Source organism: Lampetra planeri, chromosome 46 (genome assembly GCF_965212315.1).
Source record: "Lampetra planeri chromosome 46, kcLamPlan1.2.h2, whole genome shotgun sequence".
NCBI lineage: Eukaryota > Metazoa > Chordata > Hyperoartia > Petromyzontiformes > Petromyzontidae > Lampetra > Lampetra planeri.
In genome coordinates, this window is record NC_136152.1 from 3672399 (window position 1) to 3694705 (window position 22307).

At 48.6% G+C, this 22307-nt stretch overlaps 1 protein-coding gene across 1 annotated transcript in view; it reads left to right on the forward strand.

The window, feature by feature from the left end:
- The window catches only part of LOC144733404 (atrial natriuretic peptide receptor 1-like), a 59836-nt gene that overhangs the window by 21814 nt on the left and 15715 nt on the right, over positions 1-22307 (forward strand). The window contains exons 8-16 of the mRNA XM_078615315.1: positions 4656-4728; positions 10743-11056; positions 14254-14543; positions 15924-16067; positions 17128-17249; positions 18205-18343; positions 19190-19238; positions 20209-20316; positions 21481-21600. Coding sequence (XP_078471441.1) covers positions 4656-4728; positions 10743-11056; positions 14254-14543; positions 15924-16067; positions 17128-17249; positions 18205-18343; positions 19190-19238; positions 20209-20316; positions 21481-21600 — 1359 coding nt within the window. The remainder of the gene's footprint in view (positions 1-4655; positions 4729-10742; positions 11057-14253; positions 14544-15923; positions 16068-17127; positions 17250-18204; positions 18344-19189; positions 19239-20208; positions 20317-21480; positions 21601-22307) is intronic.

A 22307-nucleotide genomic window follows, 5' to 3' on the forward strand; every position in this document is an offset into this window, starting at 1 on the left:
CACTCACCCTCTCCATTCACCCTCACCACTCTCCCTCACCACTCTCCCTCACCACTCATCCTCACCAATCACACCCTCACCAATCACCACTCACCACTCACCCTCAACACTCACACTCACCACTCACCATTCACCCTCACCACTCTCCCTCACCACTCTCCCTCACCACTCATCCTCACCAATCACACCCTCACCAATCACCACTCACCACTCACCCTCAACACTCACCCTCACCACTCACCCTCACCACTCACCCTCACCACTCAACCTCCCCTCACCACTCACTAATCACCACTCACAATCGCCACTCACAACCGCCCTCACCATTATATTTTTGCCCCAGTCAACGCCGGATATTTCCCATTCGTAGCAGTTTATATCAACTCTATAAGCAACTTATATTAAACAGGAAGCGCGATCCTAAAGTAATTTACAACCTTCGATTAGTCCTTTGTGCGATTCAAAGAATCGATTCCTGGCATGTTGGGGGTTTACATTTTGAATGATAGAGTTTCATTTTCATTGTTATTTTATTTTTTTATTTTTTCAGGAGTTTTTAATTACATTTTTGCCCCGGTCAACGCCGGATATTTCCTGTTCGTAGCAGTTTATATCGACTTTAACCAACTTATAGTAAACGGGAATCGTCCGAGTGTAAAGGAATCTACAACCTTCGATTCCTTTGCGCGATTCAGAGAATCGATTCTTGGCACGTCGGGTTTAAAAGTAATTACACAGTTGTTTTTTCATTGGTATGTAATGTTTGAAAGTTTTCATAAGATTTTAAATGTATTTTCCCCCCGGGCAACGCTGGGTATATCGAGTTTATACCACAAATGCGTGCGCATATTTTTAACGGGAATTAAAAATGGCGTCCACCCGGCAGCGAATGCGTCGCTACCCGTTGCCAGGGGCAACCGCCGTCCAATGAAACTGCGTATGGTCCGGCGACACACAGACACACACACAGACAGACAGACAGATTTGCGATTTTATATATATAGATTGGTATAACGCGCGCAGGGTTTGCAAACAGCAGTTGCATTCATGCACGGGGTTGCACACAGTGAGGTCACGTCAGGATAAGCAGGTGCAAGCGTGAGGCCTGGGACACAGCAGACAGAGAGACGCCAGCAACTGGGGAAAGAGCGCAGTGATTGGCTGGCTGCAAATGCAAATGCGGGGTAGGCGCCACGGAGTCAAGAGATAGAGGCGATGAGGGGGAGGACACGTGCGAGAGACGCCGGAAGGACGCCGGCTTAATGAGGGCCATCTGAGGGCACTTAATGAGGAGGGGGATATAAGGGGAACGTGTGAGGCAGTGGGGTTGGGTAGGTTGGAGATGAAGCAGTGAAGAGATTCACGACGCCCTCCACACCTCGTCCTCCCCAGCGGTGTTGGCTGAACCCCTGCTGGGGCACGGGCGAGGTTGGAGGTGCGTGTGACCACAGGCTAGCAGTGGAGAGGCCAGCGGAATCTTGAGTCTGATTGCGATAGGCTAGCGGGGTGAGAAGCTAGCAGAGTATACAGAGAGAGAGAGAGAGTCCGTGCCAGGCTAGGAGAGCGGGGAGTAACAGACTAGCGGAGCGAGAGAGAGCAAGATCGAGGTAGCAGGCTCGCAGAGGAAGAGAGGAAGAGTTCGCCACCGGAGGTGTTGAACGTGAGGAGCATCCGTGTGGGATGCTGCGAATAAAGGGACACAGGAGAAAAAGACGAATAAACACCACACTACACATTGTACTGCATGGTGAATCATTCACCCCGCAGAACAAATAACGCGTTGTATACCCGATACCTCGTCGGTGGAATTAAACAATGTGGAAGTCAGAGAGACAGGTTGATAAAAGAGTTGCGTGAGCCAAAGGGATTGATACGAGTGAGCCAGTGATAATGTGATTGTTATAGGCCCCCGTGGTACATGAAGTGTGGGTCTCCAACTCGCCCACGCATCCTTTCTGGCCTCTCTACTCGCTGTCAATGCAACTGAAGAAGAGCCATTGTCCGAAACGTCGCCCGTTATCAACGTCTTTCTTATTAAGGGAGCGGTGCTGTTGACGGATGTTAAGTGTTTTTTTTGTTAGGCCTTGGGACGGAGTGATTGTGCCTGGTGTGTGCGTGAGAGACTAGTGTTTGAAAAGAGGAAATGTAAAATAAAGATCACTTTCGAATATAAACACAAACCAGGGAATGGGCAACACGAGCGGTGATTTAGATATAAAATGCTCCTGATCATGAGTACGGAATGAAGAAAACAAAGTTGAAGATATACATTGTCAACGTGCTGAGTAAGATGTTAATTGATGCCGTTGCATTGGCAGCGGCACGTAAACATATTAGTCAAAAACAGTGACCTTAATAAAAAAAAACCTGCCTTATATATTTTGTCTTCTATTTAAGATATTGTTGTTGACGAGTGTGTTGAGATTTTTTTGTGGTAAGATATCATCATTGTAGTCATTCATTACATCCTCGCAAGTTGACATGTTTTGAGTCATGTTTAATGAGTATTCTGTTGTTGTTTTGTGGAGTGTGAAAGATTTGTTTTATTATTCTGCTCCACTGCCCAGATTTAACGTTTGCCAGCTTTTTGAGTTCTCTGTTGGATTAGTATTTTATTTAAATATTATATATTGTTCCCTACGTTTGGCAGTTCAGAGATAAACATTTCCAGCCATTTATGCCACGAACTCTTCCGCATCTACGAACTAATCCGCCCGGGCTAAATCTTTTTTATAAATTAGTTTTTATGTTTGAAAAGCAACAGCTTATTAATTTTTCATTTGAGCATCTGTTAGCTGTCAGATTTCACATTTAAGGGTGAAGTTTTGTTCCATCAAAAGTAAACCTTGAGTTTTCTTCGTTAAGCAAATTATTCGAAAGATGGTCAAAATTATTTGAATAATTTAGTTCATGTGATATCGATGCCATTCCATTGCAAAGGTGCTACATTTCACAACACCAGTATAGTCGGCCAGCAAAGGTGGGGATTTCACTGCATGGTTTTAACAAACTGAGTAATTTGCTCATTTTGAAGAGAATAAAACAATATTAGTGATATGAAAATGAGATAAACAAGAGACAGAGAGACAGATATTTTCCACAATATAGGCTTTTTGGGTTAGATCACGTAAATATAAATGTGTCGTTAAACTCGCCACCACTCGACACAGCTAATTAGTAAGGTTTGTCACGTAAACATAACATGCCAATTCGTTACTAGCACAGCACACCGATGTGTTGGAGAGCAAATCCACAACATTTACAATCTGAGCGAAAGCTTACGTGTTAAACAGACAGTTATTTGAGAGAATTGTAGACAATAAGTTATAACGATGTATGAGATAAAATCTGGGTAAATACGAGGTGCTCATGAGAGCGCTATAGATGGGAGATGCTGGTGAGTGAGACTGAGATGAAGGACCTGCAGATGTAGAGGTGCACTGTTGGTGATCGCATATACAGACATGCGAGATTACGGCACCATGTGACATTACATCTGTATACGTGATATAGATCATGTGTACTGTGTATGTGAAGAACCCTGTATGCTGTCATGACATCGCTACGCCTAATCAGAATCAGAACACATTCCTGCGGAGGGAACTGGTAGGAACGTTGGGTTGCCCGGTCAATGGCCAGGGTCAACGGCGGCGTGGTGTATTCCGCAAATATGGCCGACTGTGAGGGCGGGCACAAGCCGGCGTGAGTAGGTTAAACGTTGAGTTGTATAAGGGCACCACGGGGTGACCAGCCCCTCCCCACCCAGCCCCACCCCTGCCACGCCCCACCCAGCCCCACGCTCCCAAACAGCCCCTCCCCACCCAACCCAGCCCCTCCCCACCCTCCCCACCCAGCCCCTCCCCACCCTCCCCTCCCCACCCAGCCCCACCCTCCCCACCCAGCCCCTCCCCACCCTCCCCTCTCCACCCAGCTCCTCCCTCCCCACCCAGCCCCTCCCTGCACGACGGACGGACACAATAATCCCCTGTGGGCTGGTGTAACCAGGAGGTTCCTACCGGTAATATGTATCTACACTGGAGGAATCCGAAGAGCTATAAAGCTCTTTTTTCACAGATGTCCAGTAGGGGCGGGTCAGAACGTTACAACAACAAACAGTAAAACAAACAAGATAGGAGTTCAAAGGATAGGAAAGGTAAACAAATCACTGAAAAAAATACAAATAAAAACCAAACTACTTTTTTATTCTTAGAAGGCGACGTTTCAAGGAGTTAAATAGTGAGAGGAGCACCTAAATTGGCTTTCTAAAATGGGGTTAAGTGCTCTGAAGAAGGGCTATTGCCCGAAACGTTGCCTATTTTAATATTTTAATTTAAAGTTTTCGTGACTGTAGGGATTCATATTCTTGGTTCAATCATCATCAGGTGATGATAATTGGTTGTGTTGCAGTCGAAACGTCGTGAGAATTTGTATTGTTTAATATTTATTTTATTTTATTATTTCCCTTCGACGTGACTTTACCGAAAGAACCAAGAATATATATTTTTTAATTTTTTCCTTTCAAGGCCACAGTTTTATCGATGAATGTGTCGGCGATGTGGGGGGGAGGGTGATTTGTTAATTGTGCTTGTGCACCACTGTCGATGCAGCAGCATCACCAGATCACGTTGTGTTATCTTTTTTTTTTACATTCGCAGTGGTTTCAGTACCATAAGCAGAAAATGTTTTGGGATGAGAGCTGGGTGGTCTGCCTGAAAGACCTCAAAATGGGTAAGTGCTCTCAGCTGTGTGAGCAACACGTGTTCTGTGCATAACAAACCTGCATCGGATGTGTCGTGTGTGTCGTATGTTGAACTTCTTTCGCGCCGTACATCGCCAGTTGTGCTAATCGGAGGTGCGGGGGAAGGACAACAAACTAAACACAAGAAGGATGCAGCACCGTTCCTGCTCTCCGATGTCAGGTGTTCAGGTTGTACCTTGTCGACTGTTGCAGCACGTTATCTGACGTTTCGATCCACATGTCCTGGAGCTGAAGGCACTAAATTGGTGGCTAGCTTCTTCGGGGGAACTGTGCCAATCTACTTTCACTATCTATTAGCTGAACAAACAAACCGGCACGTGGAGTGGAACGTCGGACATCGTGCCAAACAACACGCGGTACGACCAGAAAATACTTTGGAGTGATATACAGCAAAGACAAAGATCCCCCCTAAAGCCTAAACAGACTTTTGGGGAAAGTGCTGTTAGCGAGCACCCATGAATGACAACACGGCGCACGAGGGGGGTGGGTGGTTGGCCAGCACCACGCCCGGCTGCCTTTGTCTCGCCCGGTGTTGGTGTTTACACACTGCACCAGGAAGCCACTTAAGGCTGAGTCAACCTAGAAGAGCTCCAGCACCAAATCAGATATTCGTCACCAATGTTGGCTGTGAGCAGGAATCGAACTCCCTTCTCTGTTCACCGCTGCGCCACTGCTTCCCTATACAGCACCGTCACGAACACGATGCAGGAATATTCTCGTGCAGCAGTAAACTGTCCAGCTGGACCCTAAAGCTCCTCTGATCATCTTCTTGGTGCTTTCGGTAAAGTCACGTAGAAGGGAAATAATAAAATAATAAAAATAAAACAAAATTAAATTCTCACGACGTTTCGTCCACAACACAAGCAGCCGTCCTCAGGTGAAGAACAGGTCTGTCGGAAAGACAGCGTCTGAATGAACACCACCAAGCTTGGTTTTTATTATGTTTTATTGTTTTATTTTTATTATTTTATTATTTCCATTCTACGTGACTTTACCGAAAGAACCAAGAAGATGAATCTCTGCAGTCACGAAAGCTTTAAATCGAAACTCCTCTGATGTGTCCACATATCACTCACTACTTTTGTCAGCCATGGGCAGGAGTCATACTCGGATCTCTGGTTCATCGTGCAGTGTGCTAACCACTGCGCCACTCATCAATCTCTCTCTCAGTGACGTGCCTCTGCTTTCAAATATTTGTATAACATGTGATATATAACACGTGTTATATGGCTTTTCAACGATGACTTTTTGATGTTTATTGCTCCAACGTTCATTCTCGGAACCGTTTAATGTATTTGTATCTATCTTATATAAGCATAACATTTAACATTTGTATTTTGACACGTACCACCTGCAAGCGTAGCAGATAATACTGACAACTTGGTGTGCGGTGGCCGTAGCATCAAGATTTCCCTTGCGACCTTTGTCAATACACCGATGCTGTGTCACCCAAGAGGGCTGTTTAACCATATTTCACCATGCTGTTGAATTGGGATGGTGGAGGAGGGCGGGCGGAGGGGCATTTAGGACCAGTTCAGACATCATTCGCTACTGATAGTAGCACATGGCTGGGAATCGATCGAGCCGGGGACAAAGGGTTTTTCGTGCCGTGTGCTCACCGCTCACTGCCGTTGCTGCCACTGAACTAACCGCTGGGAAACGTAGGTTGAAACACAAGACTTGCGCGAACAGAGACGATAAGAAACTTAGCTCGGGGATTAGAATTCCACAAAGTTCTGAGTCCTGTGACAACATCTGATGTTAGCCTCAAGGAAATACTGGAAGCCGAGAGTGTTTGGAGAGGATTGATCCTTTGCCAAAATGGAGAGAACTTTGATTGAGGTCGAGAAGTGGGCGATCGCTTAAGAATAAATCTGCGCACAATTAGTGTGATTGCGCACGGGCCATGGATGAACCTCTCCTGCCTCGCTGTTGCAATCGACCGTGGTCCTCTTTGTAGTAACACGGGACGCATTGTGCCATGCTGGCACTATAAATTGGTTGCAGCAGGCTTCGAATCGAGACATTTTACGCATGTTAGCGTCGGGGTTTTTTTTTTAAATGGGAAAACATGTTTCAAACACCATTCAGTAGCGTGGCCAAGTCTTACAAGTTTCTCGTTCGATTTGTTTTGGACCGCTGCTGCGTTGTGCTTGGCGTAGGGCACTCCCTACAAGTGTACAAGGTACGCCTTAGCCTTGACAATGTTTTACTGTACTGTATTATTGTACCCTATGTTCCTAAGTACCGTCCTTCAGGACATGTGATAAACCCTAAACACGTCACACGTGTTGTTTTTTTGCACAACAATAACAACAACAACTGTCGTTCACCACTAAGCGGTGCAGACGTCACCACGACGCTTGTGCCAGGCTAGGTGCACTTTGAGACCCACGGGAAGTGTCGAGGGCTCGCTGGCAGGAGGTCACGGAACAGACCCGGGTGCCATAGGTTCACCAGCTGACGTGACATGCACCACCTGTGCTCCTTTCAGTGCCAACTCGCTGCATCTTATCCGCCCGGCGCTGTTGCTGGAAGGCGACTGCCTTCAACTGCCCAGTAGCATCGTTCACGAGCCTCATCCACGGAGGCAAATCATGACAGTGCTGGCACCAATCATTGGCAAGTCCAATCAGCTCCACATTCTCCAGTGCCATATCGGTCCATCTCTTCTCCTGCCCGTGATGCGCCCATCATTTAGCCGCCTCTATCCGGAAAAACAGAAGTTGCTTGGGCAATGCGGTGGCTGGGGCATGCGATCTACATGACCCAGCCAACGCAGCCTCGCCTGCCAGATGAGCTCACCGATGGGACTGTGTCTTCCGATGTTTGGCACACACCAACGGATGTATCATGAGGACAGGATCGGGCAAGATTGATGTGGCGTGCCAAAATAATTTCCGGAACAGATTTCTGGATTGTCCATGGCTAAGATGAGTCACTGGGTGTACCAGTTGGGTGTGCAGGCGGTACAGCTGCATCACACGCATCGGGCCGGAGTTAGTCGGGCACTAGGCGGTAACGAGGAGGCGAGGGGATAAGCCGACATGGGGCACAGGTGAACTCCACTCGCCGGGGCCGATGCTAATCGTGTCAGCCCCAAAGGTGTAACTGCCGACGTGCAAAGCAAGGCCGTAGCCATGGAGTCAACATTGGGGGGGGGGGGGGCAAATCTTCCAGGGGGTCTGGGGGTAACCCCCCCCAGAAAAAAAAAATCTAAATTTGAAAACGAATTTCCTGCCTAAAATATAAAACAATTCACTAACACATGGGATGGACGTTTTATTTATTTTTTAACAGTAATGTCTAATAGTGTATTGTATTACATTGCTCTGTTTTTTTCTGTTTTACCTTTTCTTGTTTCATTGTATGTAATGGCAGAGGTTATGGATTAATAAAGTAAAACCATAACCACAATCATATAAACAGAAATCTATTTTATAGCAATATATTGGGAGGGGGGACATTTTGTGTGTGGTGTGCGTGGTGTGTGGTGTGCGTGTGGGGTGTGTGGTGTGCGTGGTGTGTGTGGTGTGCGTGGTGTGTGGGGTGTGTGTGGTGTGTGTGGTGGTGGTGTGTGTGGTGGTGATGTGCGTGGTGTGCATGGTGTGCGTGGGGTGTGTGTGGGGTGCGTGGTGTGTGTGGTGTGAGTGGGGTGTGGGGTGTGTGTGGTGTGCGTGGTGTGTGGTGTGCGTGGGGTGTGTGGTGTGTGTGTGGTGGTGGTGTGTGTGGTGTGTGTGGTGTGCGTGGTGTGTGTGGTGTGTGTGGTGTGCGTGGTGTTTGTGGTGTGTGTGGTGTGCGTGGTGTGTGGTGTGCGTGGTGTGTGGTGTGTGTAGTGTGCGTGGTGTGCGTGGTGTGCGTGGTGTTTGTGGTGTGTGGTGTGCGTGGTGTGTGGTGTGCGTGGTGTGTGGTGTGCGTGGTGTGTGGTGTGTGGGGTGCGTGGTGTGCGTGGTGTGTGGTGTGCGTGGTGTGTGTGGTGTGTGGTGTGCGTGGTGTGGTGTGCGTAGTGCGTGGTGTGTGGGGTGCGTGGTGTGCGTGGTGTGTGGTGTGCGTGGTGTGTGGTGTGCGTGGTGTGTGGTGTGCGTAGTGCGTGGTGTGTGGGGTGCGTGGTGTGCGTGGTGTGTGGGGTGTGTGGTGTGCGTGGTGTGTGGTGTACGTGGGGTGCGTGGTGTGTGTGGTGTGTGGTGTGCGTGGTGTGTGGTGTGTGTGGTGTGTGTGGTGTGCGTGGTGTGTGGGGTGCGTGGTGTTTGTGGTGTGTGGTGTGCGTGGTGTGTGGTGTGCGTGGTGTGTGGTGTTAGTGGTGTTTGTGGTGTGCGTGGTGTGTGGTGTGCGGTGTGCGTGGTGTGTGGTGTGCGTGGGGTGCGTGGTGTGTGGGGTGCGTGGTGTGTGGTGTGCGTGGGGAGCGTGGTGTGTGGGGTGCGTGGTGTGTGGTGTGCGTGGTGTGTGGGGTGCGTGGTGTGTGGGGTGCGTGGTGTGCGTGGGGTGCGTGGTGTGTGGTGTGCGTGGTGTGTGGTGTGTGTGGTGTGCGTGGTGTGTGGTGTGCGTGGGGTGCGTGGTGTGTGGTGTGCGTGGTGTGTGGTGTGCGTGGCGTGCGTGGTGCGTTGTGTGTGTGGTGTGCGTGGTGTGCGTGGTGTGTGGTGTGCGTGGTGTGTGTGGTGTGCGTGGTGTGTGGTGTGCGTGGTGCGTTGTGTGTGTGGTGTGCGTGGGGTGCGTGGTGTGTGGTGTGCGTGGTGTGTGGTGTGCGTGGTGTGCGTGGCGTGCGTGGTGCGTTGTGTGTGTGGTGTGCGTGGGGTGCGTGGTGTGTGGTGTGCGTGGTGTGTGTGGAGTGCGTGGTTCGTGGTGTGTGTGGTGTGCGTGGTGTTTGTGGTGTGCGTGGTGCGTGGTGTGTGTGGGGTGCGTGGTGTGTGGTGTGCGTGGTGTGTGGTGTGCGTGGTGTGCGTGGTGCGTGGTGTGTGTGGTGTGCGTGGTGTGTGGTGTGCGTGGTGTGCGTGGTGTGTGTTGACCCCGCCGAGTAGCTCCGTCGTAATAGAAGTAGATCTTCTGAGGCCCCTTGCATTTATCCTAAATACACTTCTTATTGCGTTGTTGGTTGTCGTTATAAATAATTAATTGGGCTGTGGCTGCATAGGAGAAGATGAATACACTTTATAGCATTACATGTTTGCTTGATTATCCCTCTATCTTTTTGTACATTTGGCTTAAACAAAAACAATGCCATTGTTTACAAGGGTACAGCAACGAGCCTAACTGTTTTGTTTCATAAAAGTCGGCAGGCTTTCTCCACGCACGCCGACAAACAACAGCATCGGCTTACATTTTGAATGTCCCCGTAACGTGACAAACGCACAGCAGCAGACAGCACGTGGGGTATGGGGGGCACTCAAGAGTGACCGAGCGAGGGAAGGAGAGACATGGAAGCAACTCGGGGGGGGGGGGGGGGTCTCTGAAGGTGCGGGGGTTGAAGAGGGAAGTTTAAAGGAGAGAGTTGAAAGCAGAGCGAGAGGGGGGCCAGGTGGAATTGTCTGGGGAGAGAGATCCATCGGGAGGGTGTGGGCGGACTGGCTAATAGGGCAGCTAACCATGGAACAAAGACGGCCACTGCATCGCGCGCTTTGTATGTACGTATGTTGAACTTCTTTCGCACTGTACGTAGCCAACCGTGCTAATTGGAGGTGCGGGGGAAGGACAACAAACTAAACAAACAAAAAACAGCGAACAAATGCGCTTCTACGGCCGCCTGGAATGCTCTTCCCTCCAATTTTAGGAAGCCACTGAGGCTATGCACTTTGAAATGTGGATTTAAAACCCATTTCTCTCGAACTGCTTTTTGTGTTGAGTTCATTTTCCTTCCCCCGCACCTCCGATTAGCACAGTTTGGTTAACTTCTGTGCGAAATAAGTTCAACATACGCGGGGGGGTTGAAGGTATATCCTGCGATGTGCAGCATATTACGTTCATTTCGGTTTTGTTTTATGTCTCACAGGTCAGCTTCAAGGATTCGGAAATAGCGTGGTCAGTTTGCAAGAATCTCCGTGCGACATGAATTCCAGCCGCATGAGTGGCCTGAGCGTCTCCTCGACGACACCCAACCACGCGCCCAAGCAGCACTTCACCAGCACAGTCATCATGCACGTAACGCCGCAGATGTTCGCACTGACGAGTTCACATCGTCGGTGTCGGCTGTTCGCCGCCGGTCGGAGAGCGCGCGGAATAGCCAAGAGGACGCAGCGCGACGCGACTCGTGTGTCGGCGTCTGCATGCCATCTCCTAAAAGCATTGACGGAACGTCATCGCCAAGTTCTAAACTAAACTCTTTTTATTGTACCATGTAGGGCCCCCTTAGCCGCGAGCTCTTTTTCAGACGCGGCCTGGCCACACGTGAAAGCTCGCCGAAGTGGCTCATCATCATCATCGTTACATGTGGGAATTTCTGGTGGTAGCCAAATCATCTCAAGGCAAGTTTCTCTAGAACCCTTGATGTTTGGAGAGAATCCTTCTTAACGCCCAAGGAGAGTAATCACTTTGGCGAGTAGCCGAAAGCCTGTGGATTTACATTGTAACCCTTGGTGGGTACTCCGATGTAAGACCGACATTGAAGGTGCTTAGTCCGCTGGCCTCAGTACCCAAGCAAGTTCACGACCTTCTTTCGCACCGTACCTAGCCAATCAGGCTAATCGTCATCACCCTGCTGTACGAAGGCATTCTCGTGCTTTTCGATTATTGGCATTACTTGACCCCTGACTAGACCATACTTCACCACACTGGTCAGTGCGTGTTGGTGAAGAGATTGGCCTGGAGAGGGGGTGGAGGGGAGGGGTAGAGCTGGTTCAGAGATCACCCATGTCCGATGTCATGGGAGTCAAACCTTGGTAGAACTCGGGTTGAGCTCAGGTTCGTAGCGCAGTGCCCGAACCACTGCACCATCGTTTCACCGCACATAACAGCATTGCGTGCATTTCTTTTGCCTATCACCGCTTAAATAACAAGCAATCCACGGCTATGAATCTGACACCAGCTGATACCCCAAGTATCCAATTACACGGTGATGCTGCTGCTGCGTTGGCAGTGGTGCACAAGCGCATATAACAACAAAAGCTGACCGCATGCGTCACCAACGCTGTGGCCTTGAAAGTTAAATTATAGAATTATAGAATAGGTGACGTATCAGGCGATAGCCCTTCTTAATCGCGGATTTCCCTCCCGAATGTGACAAACGCGACGGTCAAATAGCCGTACGGGGTCTCTCCGGCTCTGCTCAAGATGACGGCGTCACAAAGGACCCTTTGTGGACCGAGCCCCGTGAGCACGTGCGCGGAGCCAGGAGGGGAATGCATTCGTGACCGCCTCAGCGATCGCATGGCGCCCGGTCAATAATAGCCAAACGTTCAACAAATCCCGAGTGTGGCTGACGGAAACATCAAACAAAGGCGCTTCGGCGAAAGCTCGTCTCTCCACTTTACGCGCTGCCTGGAATAAATATTTCCCCCGTAGCTTCCCGTAACCCGCACGCCGTGTCGCATGCAGCGCGTGTGATGTGATTGGCTTCGGTCGAATACCGTGGGCCCTTTGCGAGTGTTTGGCACGGCACACTAAACAGGGGTCCGGCAAAAACATTGGCGACGCTAGTGGAGACGCAACAGAGGCAGAGTACGACTGATAAAAAATATATTGGACTTGATAGAGCGGATGAGGCACCAGAATGGATAGGTAATGACAGGGATAACAAGAGTAATAGGTTTTTACCCTTTTCAACTGGTACAAAAACTGACACCTTTATACAAGGCATCATGTTTGCAATAACCACAACACAAGCAGTCAAAATGCAAACAAAAAGAAACAACTCTGATGATGATAATGATATGCACTGTCCTTGAAGTTGATTGGTCCACACCCGAAACAGCTTTTCTTAGAGCCTAGTCTCCATTGGTGTTGGACCAGATGACGCCAAAAGGCGTACAACTCAAAAACAGCGCACTATCAGAGTATTGAGAGCTCGGGGTAAGCATTTACACTATGAGGATGACATCAGCAACACATGCGATGGTGATGATGGTGATGACAGCCACCAGAAGGGTATGCCCCCAGCGGCCTCCATAAAGGGGATGGACGGCAAGAGAAAGAGAGAGCACGGGCCAAATGCAGAGCTCTCAGAGCTCACACTTTCGGCATAAGTTGTGGTCACTTGAGGCCTTTCTCACGGTTTCACAGGCACATCTCACCCGCTGACTGGAGCGATAGGATGTGGAGGGCGTGGGGGCTGGGAAGGAGTCCTTGAATGTTAAGCAGGGCACTTAGGTTTGGGAATCGCCATATGCTTGAGGTTTCCTGAGCTTTGTGAAGGGTGCTGATTGGTAAATCTCACCCGAATTGGTGTGGGTTTCCTCTCCAACATAACGGTCTGCTGAAGTAGTAACTAATTGGCAGATTTAGTTTACATGACAAACCTTACCAATTGGCTTTGTCGGGCGGTGGCGGATTTAATGACCCATTTATATTGACGCAATCTAACCCAGCAAAAAAAAAACACTTTATTATGGATAACATTGGTTGCGAAAGCCTACCTCGTGTTAAATTCACCTGCAAATTGGAATGGCAGCAGAGGGTGCTGGGTAGAAGGTTTCACGTCGGTCTGCATGTCAGCAAGATGCGTGTTTGTTCGCGAGCGTCCATCGGGGGGATGCGGTCGATCCGGTGACGCTAGGCAGTGCGCTCCACCTCGGAGCTTTTTGTCATTGCAGTTGGGACAATCAGGTGGTTAAACTCGTCGGGTGGCGATACTGTGATACAGATTATCGTGGACCTTTGCTTTTCCTGGCTTGATTGTGGTCTAGGATGTGTAGACCTCAGGGACTCATTTCTTTGTTGTGATCACTTTTTGTTTTTGTTTTGGTGCCATTTATTATTATTGTTTATTCATTTTGGATTTTTCTTGGGAGTAGTTTGGAGTTTTCATTTGCTCGGTGTGTGTGTGTTGGACTTCTTTCGCACCGTACATAGCCAACCACGTATACAGGAATTGGTCCTCATATATCAATAATGTGCAGCGTTGTGGGATGCTGTTGGCATGAATGACACTAAATAAAATGTAAGTATTATATCATTGTATTACGATGTAAAGTCCACGATAATCGTATTGTCCATTCTGTAAATTCGTGTCTACCGTCTCTTCCAGTGCTGTGTCCTGGCTAAGCTCAGACACGCCTCTGCAGTCAAAAGTCAAGGTTATTTATTTTTGCTCAAATAAGCATTGAGATGATGCTCATCTCTTGTTTATTGCCACGTAGAGCCAGTGGTGGAAGTTCCAAATTCCTATGGCGAGTTTTGTTGACCATGGTAAAGGGACTGTGGGCTGAAATTGGCTATCAGATACCTTGTGAAATGTGGCTTTCGTTGATGATGAAGAGCCATTTTATTCAGTGGGAAGTAATGCGGTCATCCACGCTCTCACATTCATAATAAAAAAAATATATTACATAAAAAAAATCATGTAAACCATTGACAATGACACTGCACACAGAGAGGGCAGCACATTCAAATCACAGGAGTACTGGGAGCTCGTTTCTTCTGCCAAACGGATTAATGAGTCGAATGCGCGTAGCGTTCGTTTAATGTCGCAAAGCCGATTTACGTTCGCGAACTGGCATCGCGCTTGTCTTTTTTTCTCTTCCCGCGTTGTTTGCTTTTTTTTCGATTTCAGAAATGGACGGACGGTGGCTTTAAAGAAAATTGAAAAGAAAGCTTTTAACTTGACCAAGGTGATCAGAAGAGAAGTGAAACAAGTAAGGTAAGGCAGATAAAAGGACAGAAATCCCCCCCCCGTGTAGCCTTAACAGACTTTTTGGGCAAGTGCTGTGAGCGAGCACCTATGAAGGATGGCATGGCACACGAGGGGTGGCGATATTTACACAGCAGGTAACTCATTTAAGGCTGAATCGACCTACACACACACACACCACGTGTTATTAAACAGAGTACATCTCTTGCTTGCTCTGCAGCAAGAAACCGGCTTATCACATAATTTGATTGATGGTAGAGAAACCTTTCCTAAACCTGGCTTTCTCATTAGTTTGGTTGGCCTGTATTTTTGAGATTTCTCTGTTCCCAGTAATGTTCGTGAACAATGTGTGTATGTCGAATACGGCGAATGGGTCTGCCATTTAATGACGTGCCCAAAGCGTCACTTCTTATATATTTAGCCTTTTGAGGCAAGAGTGTTATTGACGAATGTGTTGAGTGCGTTTTGTAATTTTTCAAGTCACTTTTATATCCCTTGTTTTAAATAGCAGAATTACTCAGGCATCATTCCACGACCGGGGTATTTCGTTTCTGTGTAAATATTTAGTAAAACGGTCCAATATATTTGTTCATAAGACCTGGTGAGAGGCAGTGTATATTTGTTCAAGTGTGGCAGCTGGAACTTGCTTTGCTGTATCTGAAAGTAGTTTAATTCCTGGTGATATGATTCTAGTGTGCGTGTGAGTGCATGCGACTTTAAATGAGCGTAATAGAGAAAATTACTTTGCAGAAATAGAGAAATGACAATTGAAATAGAGATATTAACAGCGGAGAATGTTTGAACAGCGGGATATAGAAAGCCTGCAAAGATAAATACAGGGCTCAAGATGAAAACGAATGAGCAAAACTATAGCCTTACACAAGTGTGTTACTGAAGGCAGACTCGAGACTAGTAAGATAATTTGTTTCAGAGGATTCGTCTAAAATATTATAGGAGGATGAAACCTGCTGATGTTCACCATTTTTGGTGGTGGAGATCTTTGATTTTGGCGGCCATGTTTGTTTTTTAGGTGGCTAACGTATATTTATTTATTCGTAAGTGACCCGAGCAGATAGCACGTGCCAAATGTGGCGCTCGTATCCCCCCATTTTAAAGATTCTTCCTGTCGTCTGCTTCACTGATCAAACGGATGAGAGAGGCAAATGAGAGCAGGTTGGGGTTCTTTTTTGGAAAACTTAACGAGCAAAAGCTACATGCCAGTCTCGCACACCTGAGATGGATTCTCTGAACGTACTAAATATAATTGTTCATGCGTGGGGGGGGGGGGGGGCGGAGTGGGGGGTTTCCTAATGCGTACCTGATGCGGAGAGACGACCAACCGCAAAACGCGGGCGAGCTCTCGCTCTTGCCGGCCGCGTGTTCCCCCAGGGAGCTCGAGTACGCGAACCTGTGCAAGTTCATTGGCGGGACGGTGGAGGTGCCCAACGTGGCCATTCTCACCGAGTACTGTCCCAAGGGAAGCCTCCAGGACGTGCTCCTCAACGATGACATCCCGCTCAACTGGGGATTCAGGTGCGGGTTTGCGTTCTCCGGCGCTAATAACGATAAGTTGAACTTGTGACGCGCCGTCGCGGCACAGTGTTCTCTCACTCTCGTAGACTAAGTATGTACAGTATGTATGCATGTTGAACTTCTTTCGCACCGTACTTAGCCAACCGTGCGAATCGGAGGTGTGAAATTACTCGCCGGCAAATGGGAAGGCAGCCACGCGTTAAGCCGGCACCGATACTCTCCCAAGCTCTGTGGTCCTCTACACATTAAGGTGTTATCAGCAAATGAATGTGTGTTTATTCATGTGGGAGGACACTGGAGTACCCGGAGAAGACCCATACGTGCGAGGGGGAAATGCACTATCCCATACAAACGGAAGAGATGGAGTCCACGTTCCCGCTGTACCGCCTTCTCCTCGCGAGCCGGGATGTGGCACCTCGACGCCCACGGGAAGGGAGTTGCGCAACATTTGTCCAATCCGCCAACCCTCGCTGCCTCCACAGTGGTGGATTACAGGCGTGCACCATCACCGTCCTTCACGGCGTATAGACGAGACGGTGCGATGGCCCTGTAAATATTGGAACGTTGGGCCAACGCTGGTCCAACGGTTCCAAGCACGCGCCAACGTTGCCCCAACGTTGCACGTTCACCCGTGGCGCAGTGTCACGCGATGCGATTCAAGAATCCGTTGCTATTTTAAAATCATTGCGGTGCATGCTTTAAATGTCTGCCCTCGTACTACCTGAAGAGTGGGTGTGGCAGAGTAGTGGGCGGGACATACGAGCAGGCCAGCGAATGAGTGAGCGTGGGAGCGGCCGATGGAGACGTTGCCTGCGCGCCACGTGTCCCCCCCGTTGAGCCTCCCAGAAATTGAGACGTGGTTGCTTTAGGAAGATTTGATCAGAACGTAATGGAACTTATCATCATGGCTGTAGAGGCAAAATGTAAAAATGTACGTTGTCCTTCCCCGTTGACTGTACTGTGCGAAAGAACTTCAACGTACACACGTAACATATCACAGCAGCATCCGAGTAACGGCACTGTCCATTTGTGTTGACGTGTGCCCCCCGCCTTCGAATAGGTTTTCATTTGCAACAGACATCGCGCGTGGTATGGCCTTCCTTCATAGCCACCGGCTCTTCCATGGGAGGCTTAAGTCAACTAACTGCGTTATCGATGACAGATGGGTGTGCAAAATAGCAGGTGAGAAAAAATTCCACCGACGCACATGCACGTCACGCAGTGCACCACTCAACACTTCCTACGTAGCACCGTCGATAATAATGAAAAATAATAAAGTCCACGTATGAAGCGCCGTTGTGCAAGGCACTCCAAGCGCTGTCCGTCGCCAAAATACAAAAGCCATTGCACGCATCGCTGTCCAAGAGGCATGGGAGCTAATGTCTGCGCACAAAGCGAAACCGCATGAGACAGCTGCCTGCCTCGTAGCACACACAGTATGCACACAGTACACGCAGCGCACACACACATCACACACACACCATGCACAAGCAGCACACACAGTACACGCACCGCACACACACAGCACACACAGCGCACAGGCAGCACACATGCAATGTTATTCCCACGTCCGACCGAGTAGCCGCATTTAGAGTGAATTCAAACCACACCTCCCATTGGCATGGTTGGCTACGTACGGTGCGAATTATGTTCAACATACATACTGACCAGCTTGGTGAAATATGGTCAAATAATCCCCACCGGCCACATGGATGGCATGGGGAGGCCCTCAGCCAGTGTGTTCCGACTTTATTTGCATTTGATGGGACGACCGATACAATTGTAAAGGTGGATAATGGTGGATGTGTGAGACATTGAAGGTTGTCACCTCTGAGCTACAAATAAAGCCAGGAAATGTCCTCTGCAGAAGAAGAAGAAGAAGACCTCACAACCGCACCAAAAGGATGAGAATGACAGGCAAATGCATCGTCCTGAGTGGTGTGTTATCATTATTGTTAGACAACAGGAATGTTGACGTCCCAGGAAGACTCGCAGATGTCCCAGGGCGGGCAGTCGTCCTCAACAAGAGGAACATTTTGTGAAAACCAGGAGAGGTGACAACCCCAGCGAGGACCGGACTCCGTGTCGGCATGATGTGCTTGTGTTCTCATTTGCAACGTGGGCTTTGTGCGCACAGACTACGGGCTCGAGGAATACAGGAAGGACGACTTGGCAGAATACGCCACCACGCACAAGCCAAAGTCCTGGGTTTACTTGCCGCCTGAATGTATCATCAGCAAGAACACAGAGCCCGCTCCGACGACGGATGTGTACAGGTAAGTTTGTCGAGAATAATAGTTATTGTTTATTATTGCACACTGAGTCTGCGCTCCTGTTCAGGAGTGTCACCCCCATCTCTCCTGACCCTCTTGCTCCCGTTTCCCCATTCCTTTTCCATTCCTCTTCGTCCTCTTTCAAGTTCAAGTTCATTTATTAGGTATAGCCCTGTGAGCCATTCGGCTCTTGAATCGGGTGCAACCACAACAAACAAAAAACATAAACATGAACAAAAAACATCTTAAAGTGAATATGTGACTAAGTGCAAACAGAAAATCCAAGAAAAAACAGCAAAATATTGCAGAAAAAAAATCACCGTACACCAACGCTGCTTCCCTTTCCCGCTGCTTTTTATCTTCTCCCGTGCACTGCGACCTTTGACTCCACTCCCCTCGCCGTGACGTAGCCGCCGGTGCAAGAGTTGCTCGTATCAGGTTTGTGAAAGATAAAATCATGGATTGTCTCTTGCGGGGCCTGGTGCACGTATCACGAGTCGATTTTTTATTGGAACACACGACGAACCCACGGACTACATTTGTAGACACAACTTTGAAGGAAGGATAAGAGTTACAGCGTCAATAATTAAGACAAAGGTTGTACACATTTACCAATACAATAGAATCTGGATAGACGCACACCCCTTGTCAAGCAAGATCAGCTGTGCTTCGATTCAAAGCACTGCAGTGCAGATGAATCAAAAAGTTGCCTGTTGCCTTTTCCCCAACAGTGCCATGTAAGCACGCATTGCTTATATCAGAACTGTGCTTATATATCGTGCGATGATTTTATCCATATTCCATTTGACTGCGTGATACGTTTCGTGCTTTTCATTGTTCTGTTTGCAGCTACGGCGTCATTCTAGTTGAAATCGCGACGAGGCAAACGCCCACGCCGGTGAGTTCTTCATTAATGCACAGACGTTTTAGTCTGAGCTTAAACGCGAATCTCACTGAATTTGTTAAAACTGAACGAGTCAGCTGGGGACGATGGCGCCCAGTTACTGGGCTTCCAATTCGCTTTTTTCATTCGCACGAGTGCCGTTTATTTGATTAAAAGTTACTTGTGATATTGTTAGGGCAGATCAAATTGTGCTGGCACTCGCAATTACAGAATCCTATTCGCAAACGGGATGAAAGTGGATCAACTACGTATACTAATTTTAAATTAATGCATTTTGGACGCAGTGAATATCAATTTGAAATGAAGCCACGTGTGATGGATTCTGTCCAAGCACACACGTACCCTCGTACAACGATGTGCAAACCACAACACACAATGCCAGTAGTGGCAGCCGTGTCAAGAGAAACTATTCCACACGGGAAGACATGAAGATACTCTCGATGAATACAATGCTATTCGAACAAACTCAGTTATGTATCCTTCTTTTCGTATTGGAAGCCCAGTGACAGTTGGCCGCACTCACATATCAGAGTTAATAAAGCTACAGGGGACAGCCCTAAATGCCTTGCCCTAATGACACCCACTGGATGAAGGACCTTCACAACAGGGAGCTCTATGCTGTCTCTCTAAGCTGGTATTTTCACCCTACTCCCACGTCTTGGAAGACGTCCTGGAAGACGTGGGAGTGCGCACACTTTGCCCCACTACGCACGACCTACCGATCACCCGCTGGGGTACCCACTTACACTGCGGAGTGGACAGAGGCAGTGGCGGCGGTGGGAGGAGGGATTTGAGAAAACCCGCGCCGTTGTTTCGACTGCCGTGTCGGGAAATCGATAACCGACGGTCCTCTGGATTGCAAAATCCAGCGCGCTAAACCGTTACACCCACGGCACTCGGATAGTGCCAAGGAAAATAAAGCGACAATGCCATTTGAATTATCCACATTGTTTGTTTGTTGCAGACTGAAATTGACATTGCGACAGACGCATTGTCGTGGCAGCCATCCATCCCTGAACTGACCACAACCAAATCGGAGAACGATTGTCCGAGCCCAGCCCAGTACATTGAGGTATCTCTCTTGCTCTCTCTCTCTCTCCCGTTTAACACTTTTGGCTACGTTGGCTTTTGTTGATGCGCAGTGGCATATCAGGCGAGCGTGCAGGCAGTGCAACTGCACCAGGGTCCACGGGCTGGGGGAGGGGCCCAGCCATTGGGCGACGAGGTGGGCGGGCGGGGGGGGGTGCCGTCCAATGCCTCTCTGAGGCCCCATGCCAACAGCGCTGCGCCACTGCTGATGGGTGATGGCCGCATTGTGATTAGTAACAAAATAGCGAGGTAGACTTAGACGTCTCCTTTCTATATCTCCATTTCTCTCTACATTCTGCCACTTGGTGGGTACCCGACAGTTGCTTGGGAGGTCGTGTGTGGTGGGGTAAAGTGTGGGCACTCCCACGTCCTCCAAGACGTCTTGAGGAGCGTGGAAGGTTACGCCAACATAGCAGCCGAGAGGGACTGCATAGAGCTGCCCTCTTGTGAAGGGCCTTCAGCCAGTGAGTGTCATCAGGCCAGGCATTGTAGGGCTGCCCCTGTAGCCTTATTAACTCTGAACCACAATTCGAGGTTCAGATTTTGATTTCGGACTTGATGTAATGAGGACCGGTATGTCTGCGGCACTGGTGTACGGCCAATACGTCCATTTATTTATAAATCCGTGCATCGTACGATGGGTGTGCTTATTATTACAGCGGAGTTCTGAAAAAAGTAATTTTGCGGAATGCACTTCAACCCGATATGTGTCGCTTGTTCCACTGTACAACTGAGGCCACACCAGCGCTGTGCCGAGCCAGCTCCAGCACAGGTGCTACATTGCTTTTCCACTGCAGGACCCGAAGCCGCGCTGCTGACGTCACACGCAGCGAACAAGTGGAGACGCTGTGCGCTCGTGGTGCCCTGACTCACGTCGCACACAAATAACAATGATTATTGACCCGTCCCCTGGCCCTGCTTGGCCCGAGCCAGATTCAGAAATCTTTTGACGCCAGCTTTTCAAAGCCACGGTGAATGGGCCGTTGTGTGTGTTGGCACGGACAAAATGTGTCAGTGGAAAAGGGGTGATGCTGACGCGGGTGTAGTTGATGAAGATTTTTTTTTTAAAGGTTCCTCTGTAGTTTGCAGATGAATTAATGGATCATATTTACCTTGAATGTTTCGTGTCTTTTTCTCTCCAAACAAGCTGATACAAAAGTGCTGGACTCACAACCCTTTGCTCCGACCAACTTTTGAACAAATCAAAAAGTCCCTGCATAAAATGAATCCAAACAAATTCAGCCCAGTTGACATGATGATGAGCCTGGTAAGCAAGCATTCTCTGTCCCCCGCTCGACTGCACTTTACGCCTTCATTATACCAGGTTAGCCACATTCATAAATTGTTCAGAATACAGGGGAGCCCAAAAGTCCAAACACATTGAACCATTATATTTATTTGAACAATTAACACATGGTTATATCATTGATTTGAACAAATGTTCAAACTGTCTTTCATTAACATTAATGTTCGCATTAAGTTTGAAATTCAGGACTAATCAATTTAAAAACAATGTATCGGTCGTGGAGTTGTTGTGAGCGGTCACCGTGCTGAGATTGGCAGCGGTCCCCCCACTTGAGAAGCCGGATTCATTCACCACGAGCGTCTGATTCAAACCCAGGATTTCGGTGGCGCTGATCGGTGCCTCTTGGCTCTTGAGCCAGACGGGCACCTCGCTAACAATGCAGCAGAGAGTCAAATGCATCGCGGCCCTCACTCCAACATCCAGTGACCAAGGGTAAAGCTAAACCTTACGACTGCCTCTGTCGACTCCACTCTGGGAATTAATGGTGAATGCAATCCACAGACGAAGACTTGACGACAATTCCACAAGCTGTGGTGGGATAGACTAAGATCGTGACTAATTTAACAAATAAATGCCGACTAAATCAACACCTGTGTGTACCCAGTGTGCATCATGCTGTGTCGCTCTTTGACGGCATCTGCTGGAATTTGCCGCAGCCTCTTGACCTG